At 39.0% G+C, this 13,311-nt stretch overlaps 1 protein-coding gene across 2 annotated transcripts in view; it reads left to right on the top strand.

Annotated features, from left to right (window-relative positions):
• rxfp2a (relaxin family peptide receptor 2a) overlaps positions 1-13,311 on the top strand; it is a 101,283-nt gene that overhangs the window by 36,988 nt on the left and 50,984 nt on the right. For both annotated transcript variants that reach the window (XM_037547038.1, XM_037547039.1), the window contains 5 exons: positions 879-984; positions 1,246-1,317; positions 9,805-9,876; positions 10,791-10,862; positions 11,384-11,455. In XM_037547038.1, the coding sequence (XP_037402935.1) occupies positions 879-984; positions 1,246-1,317; positions 9,805-9,876; positions 10,791-10,862; positions 11,384-11,455 (394 nt within the window). The remainder of the gene's footprint in view (positions 1-878; positions 985-1,245; positions 1,318-9,804; positions 9,877-10,790; positions 10,863-11,383; positions 11,456-13,311) is intronic.

The following is a 13,311-nucleotide window of genomic DNA, read 5'->3' as shown; positions in this document are numbered from 1 at the left end:
CTATGAGAAGTTTACATACACACACCTTTAACTAATGAACAGTGACATTGACATGAATTACATCATTTTACACACCTTTGGCAAAGGGAGGTGGGCACACAATGCAGCTCTGCAAACCATGCCTCTAAAGCCCCTTCTGCAAACTGCAATGGGCAGCAGCCACAGTATATTCAATAGGAAATTACCCAGAAGCCTAAAGAACTAAAAGTAACATCATTTGTTTTAGAATTTACTGTGCCCACAATTTCACTTCATTACAGCTTCCTTTCTTTTGAGAAACTGTCTTTTTTATGAAATCTGCAGGGATATTGTTTCATGTCTTGGGGTTTGGTTGCTCTTTTTGTTGCTTACAGTTCAACATAACATTAAACACATTTAATGATGCTGAGGTCTGGACTCCGGGGTGACCAGTCCACTGTTCTGAGAACACCAGCAGCTTCTTTGTGTGATTTGCTAAATTGTCTTCCTTTTCTGAGTAACACCTTCTTGACCGCTACAGATAAAAAGTGGGTTTTTTTCAGATCAGAAGCTAGAGCAGATCTTGATTTTCTCCTATCTCTTAAAGATGAAAGCTTTAGGTGCTGTTTATCTGATGTTGACAGTTTTGTTGGTCTACCAGTGATCGCATTATATAATACATCTTTTGACCTAGTTTTAGAAATGTTCCCCTTCCTTATGCTAGTGGAGTATCTGGCTTCTAATCTCCTCAGAAATATTTCCTGACAGTGAACAACTTGTACTTAATGACTGTTTTCAGTGGTATAAATAAGTAAGTAAATGAAGGATGGAGTTACATATATATGCATTGCAGAGGCGACATCTAATATTCAGTCCTGCCATTGTATAAAAAGTGGGAACGTGTGTCTGATGTTTTATAGCTCTTCAGAATTATCCAGAACGCTGCGACTGCACCAAGACAGAGGTGGAGTGTGTGGGGGTGAACCTACGTGCCGTGCCTGTTCTGTCTGCCAATGTGACTTGGCTGTAAGTGTTTTTCCCTGGGAGAATACATTTTCATTTGAAAGTCAGGACAAACGTGTGTCAGAGTTCTTTTAAAACAGGCTTTTAAAGAAATTATGATCAGCAAGGCATTTTCTTAAGTTTTCACCTTGATTTACTCTTAAATGAAAGGCAGTAAAATCATTGCATTCACCGTAATCACGGGCTGGTTTCATATGTGCTGGGAATGAATTGAAACAAGAGCAAGTATGTTTTTATCCACACTGATGCTGGGCCTTTGCACAGCTCCCTGAAGAGCAACGAGCTGAGAGAGCTTCCTGATCATGTCTTCTCCAAGTACGCTGACTTGCAGAGACTGTGAGTATTAGAACTTCCTTACAGAGTTATCACAGCCATCCACTTACATTTACATTTACATTCACAACATTCAGCAGATGCTCTTATCCAGAGCGACTTAAAAGAAGTGCTTTGTTGTGGAGTGTGGAGAGAAAGCCAGTCCTGAGCTCAGACACTGATAGAACCAAAAGCCCATGTTGAAGCCCAGAAAAAAGGAATATAATTAAACACAATGCAGTGCAATATATTTCAATACATGTCAAGTACTTGAGTAACTTGGGCTACATTTACATAGCAGGTAAAACTGGCCCATGTTCTGATTTCCTCACCAAATCTGATTTTTTGTTTGGCTGTAATATGTGATATTAGTCTGAACAGATCAGCTCCTAAACTGACCTGCACACGCAAAAGAACAGAGCGTCACGCTGCTTCACGATGCTCATCCAGAGGTAAACAATCACAACTGCCAACGATTGCCAGTCACTCTCGGAGGATCAGCTTCATCTTCGCCAGCATCACAGAAGCCATCATCAGGCTTCACTGACTGACTGACAGCAGGGCTCATCACCCAGAATGTGTTTGAGCCATAAAAAGGGGGCAGTCACTTCTTTGGTTCGTGTCCTCGGATTCATTAATCTGAACCTTGATACTGCAGTCTTGTTCTCCCACAGCCGCTCTGGCCACACACACACACACATTTTCACATTTCTTTCTAAATCCCTTCAAACACAGAGTAGTTTGGATCATTGCCTTCAGATTTTTTGGTGCAGAAACATCAGCCCGGATATTTATGAGTCTCAGCAGCACGAAATGATGACAGATGAAGAGTTGGATTGACATAAAAGTTGCATGAATTCTGATCTGGCTGTTCAGACTGAGTCGCAGTGCTGAAGTCTTCCAGGCTTCTGAAAGGACGGTGGGTCAAGCCACGTTGTGCTAGCAGCTCGAAGGGCTCGAGGTGCAGTTAAGAGTTTTGACCATTACTATTAAGCAGAGAGGGGCTGGTGTGTTTTTTGGGCTTTGTAAGCATCGGGGTGTTAAATCAGGGTGTGCAGCTACAGGAAGTCAGTGAAGGGAGCGCAGCAGTGTGGTGACGTAACTGAACCTCAAGCCTGCTGCTACATTCTGGATGAGTTGCAGATGCGACTGGAAACTTGGGTTAGGAAAAGCATCGGTTGTGTTGGGAGTGTCATCAGCAGAGCAGTGGTAAGAGAAGCCGTGCGAGGAATCCGCCTTAGATTTACACCGAAGTCCTCATAGTTAAAGGAAAAGAGTAGTGGTGATCTCTTGTCTCTGGAGAACTGTGGTCCTCCAGAGCTGTGGTCCTCCAGAACTGTGGTCCTCCAGAGGACAGTTGGCCTTTAAAACGCCAAAGCATTTTTGAATTCCTCTTTGCTTTAGTTACTGATGGGCAGAGAGAGATTCATTGTCTGTGAATCAGTTTAGCCATCTGTGTTTGACAACTGGAAACAGCTGGAAAATTTGATACAAGACTGATCTATTGATCTTCTGCTGCCTGTTCTTCTTCACTTTTATGTTGAAAGTAATTAGAGCTCTAGGCAGACTTTTGTTGTTCTTTATGTGACTCTTGAATGTGTGTGTGTGTGTGTGTGTGTGTGTGTGTGTGTGTGTGTGTGTGTGTGTGTGTGTGTGTGTGTGAGTGCGCCAGCATTTGTGATCTTTTCATGAGTCGTCTGGTCTCTTTGATCCACTACCAACTGGAGAGACTCAACCATAGGACTTTGGTCCAAACAGCTAGAGAGGAAAGGATCAGGAGAGCGAAGAAAGAAAGAGAAGGAGCTAGAAAAAAAACCCGCCAAACTAAAACAACATTTGAATGAGAAGACTCTTAAGATGTTGAAGATAAAAAAAACCCTTTTAAGCCTTCGCTTTAAACAGTGTCACTGGTGTAGATCAAAAGGAGAGTGTTTAAGTGCACAAAGAGCCCGAATGTCTGAGGTGCCTGTTTATATGAGCGAAGCACAGGATCATTCTCAGATTGTACTTTAGCATGGCATAAGACCCTACCACACCGTTCTGTCCGCAATACATGCAGAAACTCTGGGGTTGTGCCCTTTACCTCGTTAAATTCTGCCATGAAAGGAGTTATGGATCATGCATGTCCATGTTGTCCATAATAAAATCTAGTAAAACATCATTAATCATGTAGAATCAAACACAGAGAGCCAGTAGTGTCATTTAATCGCGAGTGCATTCGGTAGCATTCATATGCCTGCGGGATGCGCTTGCATGTGGAGTAAATAAGTAAGTTTTATTTATAAAGCACTCTTAAAAAAACGTGTGTTGACCAAAGTGCTTAAATTAAATTCACTGATACAGAAACGTAATTGTGGGATTACTGGAGCAGTCAAAAAAATAGATAACTGGTTCTAAAAGTAGTGGTGGCCCTATAACATAAACAAGGGATTGGAAGTGGTTTGAGAAGTAAAAGTTGGGAGCTTAGATTTGAAAAATCAGTTTTATGATCTCTCTGTTTTGTTTTTGTCAGGATGCGTGCTGATGTATTTTGTACGAGTTGCAGAGGATGCGTTGTTTTTGTAGGGAGCCCAGTAAGAAGAGCATTACAGTGATCAACTTTGCTGTAACAAATGATTAATGCATAATAAGAACGCAAAGGTTATTATTACATTAAAATGCCTTGATCAGACTTCAAAGTTGCCTTGAAAGTTAGTGTCATTTAACGCAGCGTAGTGCTCCCACTCACCTGTCCGTTCTGCATGCATTCCCATAGCGCTGAGGTCTCTTGGATTGGTTGAAATGGAATTGTCACTGTCTTCATTAGCAGATACCAGGCCTCAGTGTGTGTGTGTGTGTATGTGGGAGTAGTTCCTGTGGAGGATGCTAATTCCTGCAGGGCTGCACATTTCTGACCTCTTTCCTCTTGTCACTGCTCAGCCATCTGGATGGTGTAAACAAACAAGCAGAAAGCCTTGTAAGATTTAAATAAACATTCAGGGACATAAATATAGAGCAGTGTTCAGAATATCTGCAGCTGGAGCAGCTGGGCTCTCATGATTCACTGAAGAGTCCTTTGATGTTTTTGCTTTGAATCCTAACTCTCATGTTGAGGTGACCATTATGCGGCCTCTTTTATTACATGGGTCATTCTACAGATAGACATGTCCACATTTCTATCTGCCCATAGGAGTCACTGGTGTTACTGACCGTCATCGGTGTTCCACATAATAAAGGAAACACCAGAGACGTTTTTAATGATCAACGCATTTCACAGAACATCAAACCACACGCTGTCCATCAGGGAACGTCCACTTGTGTTTCTATTTTTTCACAGTGACCTCTGAATAAAGTCGGTCACACCGGTGACGTCAGCTAAAAGCTTCATATGAGATCATGAGCTGAGTGAGAAGATCTCTGAGAACTGAGAGACACAGTGGACTCACCATGAGCTTTTCTCCATAGATCCTCAGACAACAGGTCAAAGGAGGTCGCGTGATGTCATCGGTGTGACTTTTATTTCAGAATAAGAGATTTTTGTTAAGCAGTAACACCAGTGACACGACTCCTGGGGACTTTTATTATAGATTTTATAATGTTTATATGGCTTTTTTTCTTTATGCCATTTCATTTATATATTCCGTAGTCATGTATCAATTATTGTAGTTAAAATCACAGAATTTTTTTTTCTTTAAAATGTGGCCTCAGCCTTCACACACAACTGTCAGGACAAGCTCTTCTGTGGTGCCTGGAATTCTAGGTAATTAATGTAAAAACCAAGATTGCTAAATTTCTACCTGAAGGTGTAATTGTTAAAATACCTTATTGGTTCATTTGAAAATGTAAAAATTGTAACCATAATGTGTTTTTTAAGTGTAATATATCTGCGGATGTTTCTGTAGAATGGCCCACACACACAGCCTATAATCAACCATATATTCTGCCAGACCAAAGAAGAAAATGGGATTCACATTCAAAGGGCTGGGATCACTCCGAAGTGACATTTTGAAGTTGCATGCTTAATCCAGTAATTCCACATAACACCTTTTGCAATTTTGTCTAAGGTCAAACAGATCATAATAGAGATCATGCGCCATGAAGCATAAAAATTGGAGTAGATTTTCTGGCTCATGTATTACGTTCAGTTTTAAAAACTTTAACAAAGAGCAGATAGTTATCACTCAAAATATTATTGTAGTAATGTAAGTTTTTAAGTCAATGTAACCTGTTTAGTTTATGAATTTTTTTTATATTGAAGTTAATTACAGTAATATATATTTCTGTTCTATATACATTTTATTGATTTTCGTACCAATTAATTTTTTTTTTGTGTTAACATTATGTCAAGTCTTCTCTTTTGATGACAGTTTTGTGTTCTTGCCCATCACGTGAATAGTGTAAATTTGAAGAGTGTTCAGTATTAAGTGTAGGGGGGGTGGGATGCGGGGTGGTCCACTGGCAACAGAGCATCCTGACCCTCCCCTCCCCCAAACATAGCACAGCAGCTTTTCACAGTCATTATTCAGCCAACCTACAGGTACAGTATTTAGTTTTAGTGGGCCTGTCAGATTTAACTCAATGTGAAAGAGAGCCACATTTTGTGAGCAATGAAACTGGATGCATTTGCACATATTCAGATTTTTTCATCATAGTTTTTGAACAGTGGGTGAACAAAGTTAATATGTGATGCGTTTTATCATCGTGAGCAACCAAGATGACCAGTTACCATTTACTTTGCCTCTGAAATGGAACTGCAATATATTTATTTCTCTAGACTCTAAACGAATTATGCTACAAATGGCAATCTTTGGGGACCAAGCACTACATACGTTATGGAGCCTGTAGAACAGAAAAGATGGGCATAGCTTTTTGGCGTCTTTTAAAAAAAGACCTCTAAAGTCCACAAAGTTTCAGCTGACGCTTTTGACTTTGGTATGGCAAGCAACAGATTGTTGCTTCAGAAGAAACAAATATTTCCAGAGTAGTTAGTAACACAATGAGCAAAAACACAATGAGCAAAACACGATGCATGGAATCAGACAGAAAATGGTAGTGAGGAAACAAGTGAGGGTCAGAGCCAAAGAGAAAATAAACCAGTGACGTTAGCCAACGGGAGAAATCTGAACCACAGCAATGCAAAGCAAAACGAGGTCATAACAGGAAAACAGACAAAAAGAGAAACACTCAGTATACACTGGTAAATATAGAGGCATTACCTTGCGAAGTGTGAGGCAGATGGATATAAATAAAGTGGTGTTTGAAAGTTTGTGAAACTTTTCAATTTGTTTGTTTCTGCATAAATTTGACCTAAAACTTCACCAGATTTCTCCTAATACTAGATAAAGAGAACCAAATTAAACAAATGAGACAAAAATATTAGACTTTGTCATCTGTTTATTGAGGATCTGTGACTTGCAAAAGTATCTGAACCTTTAGGATTAGCAGATGATTTGAAGGTGAAATTAGAATTGGGTGTTTTCAAACAATGGGATGGCAATCAGGTGTGAGTGACCACCCTGTTTTATTTAAAGATCAGGGATTAATATGTATCTTCACAACACATGCTTGTGGAAGTGTATCATGACACAATCAAAGAAGAGTTGTTGATGCCAGTCGGGGTGGAAAAGGTTCCAAAGCCATGTCTAAAGTGTCTGGAGTCCACTCACAGACTGTGTACAAGAAATTCAAGACCGTGTTATGCTCTCAAATAGTGGTCAGCCAGCAAAGACCACATCAGGAGCAAGGCATGTAATAGTGTGCAAGGTCACAAAGGAACCCAGGGCATCTTCTAAGCAATTCAAGGTCTGTCTCACAGTCCACCATCAGGAGAAAACTGAACAACAATGGTGTGCATGGCGAGGTTGCAAGAAGAAGCCACTGCTCTCCAAAAAGAACATTGCGGCCAATTCGCATTTTGATCACATGGACAAGCCAGAAGGCTAATTATAACAATGTCATGTGGACAGATGAGACCAAAGTACCTCTATTAGGTTTAAATGATAAGCATTATGTTTGGAGAAAGAAAAACTGAATTGCAGCATAAAAACCTGATCCCATCTGTGAAACACGGTGGTGGTAGTATCATGGTTTGGGTTTGGTTGTGGGTGGCTGGCCATCATCGATGGAACATTGAACTCTGAAGTACTTCTAAAGGAAAATTGCCAGGACATTTGTCCATGAGCTGAAACTCAAAAGAACAGGGGTCATGCAGCAAGACATGAAACCTAAGCACACAATTCGTTCCACCAAAGAAATTTTAAAGAGGAATAAAGCTAATATTTTGGAATGGCCACGTCAAAGTCTTGACCATAATCCTATAGAAATGTTCTGGAAGATCATGGAGCAGCAGGTCATGGGAGGAAAGCCACCAACATAAAAGAGTTGAAGAGTTTTTTTTACATTGGGGCTAAACTCCGACAAGCCGATGTGCAGGACTAATCAACAGTCACCAGAAATGTTTAATTGCAGTTATTCCTGCACAAGTGGGTCAAACCAGATACTGAGAGCAAAGGTTCACATGCAGATCTGCAATACCGCATTATATTCCTCCATAAATAAAGGACCAGGTCTTGTTGTCTCATTTGTTTAATTAGACTCTCTTTTTTCAATCTTAATCTAACTTTTAGTTAACTATCTTAATTTCTAATTGGATTTTTAATTGAATGGTTTTCTCTTTTAAATGTCTTGTTTTAATCATGTTTAAACTGTGTTTAATGTTGTTTTTTGTGCTTACTTTACTTTTTTTAATCAACTCTGACTCACCTTGAACGGCAGTTTGAAAGGTGCTATATAAATGAACTCGCCTTCTCTTTTACTTTTAGGACTTTTGTGTAAATCTCAAAGAAATTCTAAAATTATAAAAATTCACAAGCTTTCAAGCACCACTGTACTAGTGGTGGCAGGTTAAAGCAGTCAGACTTCAGTTGACAGATTAACTGTCAATTGGCTAGCTGAGTCACTTAACTGACTGATGCATTCTGGGATTTGGAGTTTGTATGGAAACCAGCAGGTGTGACAAGAAGAACACAATAATGGCTGGAACAGCTAAAAATATAAAAATAAGATCTAATTAAAAATCATCAAAAACACTTACCCATATACTCTTAACTTCTTACGTAATACTCTTAAGAAGGAGGGTTTATACAATGAACGCTCAAAGAGCCGTATTTGTATCCTGAAGTGGTTCTTCAGATTGATGAAGAATGTGTTGTATATGGTTCTATATAGAACCTTTTTGAAAAGGGTTTAATATCGCTCCAGAAAGGGTTCTACTCAAGCTTCCAGGCTGCGGCGCATGGATTGTGTTATGGTTTGACTGAACACTTCACTGCACTCTGAAAGAGGCTGTAGGCACCAATGTGTTGTTATTACCAAAAGCCATTACTGTTCATGAGGACAGTAATTAAATGGTTGACTTCATTATTATATCATTAGTCTTTTGTTTGGAGTGCTACTTGTGATCAGATCATGAGGTTATTTCCTACACACACACACACATATTGTTATAATGTGACACACATTTTAGCTAATAGACTTCTGTAGTAGCTGAAGTGCATGATAGATATCACAGCCTCACTTTTCTCCTCATATCAGTCCATACAGACATATCGCTGTGTTTTTTGTGCTTTGACACTGCCTGAGATCAGACCAGTCTGATCCCTGTTTTCTGGGATGCCACCTATTTCTCCAAGTCAGAATCCCTCTATATTATTTATGTCCTCAAGCTAGAACGTAATCTTTGTCAAGCATATTTTATTTTAGGCAATCTGCCGCTTAACCCAGGCCCAGCTATTGTGTATATTTTTTTACCGTTTTAACGATCATCGTACCTCCAAAATGGCACTTTTACAGAAGAATTTTAAAAAACACTTGTATATCCATTTATGTCGTTTTTAAGGAAAGTTGACAAAGCCTGTTGTGCTTTACATTGTGTGTAAATTTCATGATGAAAGGAACAAAAGAAACAGCCCAGAATGACATGGAAATAAGTCCGGTTCCATTGACTTGCATTAAAAGTAAAGTAGGTTTTTTCCTTCTCCTGTAAAGTTACAGTTTTGGAGATGCAAGGTTTTCTTCCAACAACAGCCATGTGTGTGTGTGTGTGTGTGTGTGTATGTGTGTATGTATGTATATGTATAAAAATCATCGCTATCCAATAAAATCATCTTATTTTTTGCGATTTGTACTTTTACAGCTGTCCTTTACATTGTGTGAAACTTTCATGAAGACTGGATGAATAGAAATGCACCAAAATTGCTTAGAATAAAAATTCTTTCCATTAACTATATATCAGCGCTGATGCCTGGACCAAAAAATGGCCCAAAATGACTTGAAAAAAGTGTGTTTCCATTGACTTACATCAAAAGCGTAGTATGTTTTTTCCTCTTCTGTAAAGATACCATTTTAAAGATGGTATATATTTACCATACTTACATATATATATATATATAAAATGTTCATATTTATTTATAAAACCTGTATCTATATCTGTCTTTTTCAGACACTAATCTGACATCATTCTGTCTTCCACAGGTTTCTTCAGAACAACAGCATCCACACAGTGTCCAGCCATGCATTCAGTGGCTTATTCAAGTTGAGAAAACTGTGAGTCCCTCTTTTCTGTCAACACACTTGATTTAGAGTGGACAGAACATCTGTTTTGCAGTACTGGCCTTCTTCCATGACTGATTACACAGTGCTGGTCCAGGACCGTGTTAAACCGCCAACAATGTAATCCACTCAATCATTCCCTTATTCCAAAGGTAGTTGAACAATCAAGGAATATCTGATGTTTTGCTTTTTTTACTTTTTCACTGGAGCTATGAAGCTAACAAACAATGGAAGCTTACAGCCAGAGCAGTTGCCTCTAACTCTGGTGAGATGTAGACGAAGCGAATATCTCGGACAAGGCCTATCTTGGTTGAAAGGCTGGGTTTAGGGTAAGGGGAAAGTAAATTTGACGGTTGGACAAAGCATCACTTTGAGTTCTCTCAGTTCATTTTATGCTTGTCCTTGCTCAGTCAGTTAAACTAAGGGGCTCTTTGGTCAGGGAAGATATTTCGTGGGTCAGGGCATGGAAGCTGTTTGTGTGATAACCCCACTCTGTATCCCTCCAGCTCTGAGTCTTGTCTCTTGCCTTCAGGGCCAAACTTGCAGAACAAACATAGACGTCATAAAAGCAGGAGCCAATTAGAAAAAGGGGAAATCGCTTCTAGAAAGGACTACATTTCATGCTTTTCTTAGTATTGAACGGATGAAGCTGTTTTTTATTGCTTTAGACCTTCTTTATATCCTTTGCCAGGTGGGTTGTTTCTTTCTTCATTAAAGAAGCCCATTGCCTGATTTGCTAAGCCAGTTACTAAATCAATTGCTGAATTGATAAACTAATCCGTGGTTCACACTGTGCACACCGTGTTACATTTACTTCATTTATTCTTTATTTTTGTGTACCCTGAAATTCTTCTGTGTGGTATATCTCCACTCTGTGTCATATTGTTTCCAATGCTTCTTCTGTGTAGGTTCCTCAGCCAAAACTACATAACGTCCTTAAGGCATGGCATTTTCAGAGACCTCCACAAATTACAGTGGCTGTGAGTACAAACCCTGTCGCACATGCTCCTCCCTTCAGTCACATATCCGTGAACAATTACGTGCGTGATGATGTAATAGAGTGTCAGATTGAATTGAGTCGTAAAAGTAGTTTACAAGGAATTTTCACACACCGCTGATGTTTGAAAGTTTGAATTGTTGGCAAGTTACTTACCTACTGTGTGTGTTACAAAAAAAACATATCGCTGCTGTCGGAACAAAACCTCGTATCTCCATTTTTCAGTTTGAGCTAATTTGAAAATGCCTGTGGTCCTATATATTGTGTGTAAATGTCCTGATGAAAGGACCAACAGAAATGACCCAAATTTGCTTGGAAAAAAGTCTGGTTCCATTGACTTACATTAAAAGTAGAGTATGTTTTTTCCTTCTCCTGTAAAGTTATCCTTTTGGAGATACGAGGTTTTGATCCGACAACAGCGATATGCAAAATACTATATTTCTATTCTCGAAACAGTAGGATTGCTGTCTGATCTTAAATCTGAATTTTGAATTTTCCCATCAGAGTCCTGGATCACAATCCCCTGAGGAGCATCTTTCATGACACTTTCATTGGCCTCAAGTCGCTAATATTTTTGTGAGTAATCAGCAACTTCAAATTAATGCTCGACTTACCTTGAATCCACCCAGATCTCTGTGAGGGTTACTGAGCTGCAGCACTGCACCGGATTGATCTGTGTTTACTCTTACAATGATGCTGGTGGAGCATTTTTGGCTGATCTCTTTAGCAGACCCTACAGAGACTCCCAGGTTCTAACTGGCTATAAAATGTGGTCTAAAGCCCAAGTTAAAACCTAGTTACTGTCAAATTAAAATAACGTTCTTTGATGCTTAATCATTTCACACTGATGCTGCATACAGACAATTGAACCTGGTGGATTTAAACGTGAAGCACTTTAACACTGTGTTCATATTACATTTATGGCATTTGGCTGATGTTCTGATCCAGAGTGACTTACAGTTTGATCATTTTACACAGGTGGGTGAAGGCGGTGTTGCCCAAGGACTCTTATTGGTGTAGTGTAGGGTGTTTACCCAGGTGGGGATTGAACCCCAGTCTACAGCGTAGAAGGCAGAGGTGTTACCCACTACACTAACCAACCACCATGTTACTAGCTCATGGTTGTTATTACAAAACAATTTGTTTCTCTGCAAAAAAACCCCAGTTGAAGCTTAAGGAACTCTTGATTGTGGAGGCTCTGAGCCGTTTTTTAATTTTCCATCTCCACTGGAAAAAATTAAGTCATGTAAGCTTGGAAATCTAAATAGAAGTTCTGCATGTCTTTTTAAAAACATGTGGCTGTTTAACAAAGTGACAGCCTCTGTTTATGCAAAAATTTCTTTTTTTTATCAGTTATATTTCATTTTATATTATGTTTTACAACAAGGGTGGGGAAAGGTAAAGGGGTAGGGGAAGACTGGACAGTGACATGCATTTTTAGGAATACACACAAATCAAAAATAAATCAAAGACAAAACATCAGCTAGACAAATGAGCAACATTACATAGTTTAATTGAGAACTGAAATTCTTTAAAAAACTCATTCAATTCTGGAAGGATGAGAGAAATCCCCCCAATTTCTTATCGTTGACTGTTTTGCCTTGTTAAGCTTTGCTGTGAAATATTCCATCTGGACTATATTTTGAAAACTATATAGACTAGTTCTTCCTGTTGTACAGGCAGAAACAAAGCGAGTGGGCTAAACCTGCCCTTCTGAATGAGAACCACTGTCAAATAAACCCAGAGAATAACTGCTATAGAACAAATAACCCAGAATAATACTCACTTCTTGAATACGCTACAGTATAATCTTAACCATTTAACCATTTCCAAACTTTTTCCACAGCCCAGTTATTAGTCATCATCCAAAACCTAGTTTGACTAATCAATTCAGTATTTTAAACCAAGTGTGCTATTTTTAAATAAGAAATTCTTGAATTTCATGAATATACAGTGTTCTTAGTGGCAATAACCCCATTTATGTTTTTGCCAAGATAAATGCTTTTAAACAATGAACTTAAGTGCATAACATGTCTGGATAGTACTATGTATCGTTGGTGCCAGAAAAAAAAAACATTACATAAGAAAAATATCTTCTTAACTTTCAATGGAAGTTAATTTTCATCATTTTGGGCCGTTTCTCTTGGTCCAATCTGCAGGAAATGTTGACACTGTGTAAGTGGCAGCTGGCTTTTTAAAATTGTATTATGAAAAATGGAGATGTCTGTTTTGAAAGCTAGATATACAGAATTTCAAAGCTGAACGCTGGGGGGCAATCCAGAGTTGCAAGTGAATTTTCTTGGTAGCTGTAAAAACCACCATCAGCATCCTTTACTGAATGGAAGAAAACTGAGGTGTTGCATCATCATTTAAAAGACACAAATGTGGCAACAGTGGAAGACTGAGGAACTCAAGTACTTTAGATAATGTGT

This window comes from Pygocentrus nattereri, chromosome 18, assembly GCF_015220715.1.
Source record: "Pygocentrus nattereri isolate fPygNat1 chromosome 18, fPygNat1.pri, whole genome shotgun sequence".
Taxonomy (NCBI): domain Eukaryota; kingdom Metazoa; phylum Chordata; class Actinopteri; order Characiformes; family Serrasalmidae; genus Pygocentrus; species Pygocentrus nattereri.
This window is presented reverse-complemented; position numbering and strand designations above follow the sequence as displayed.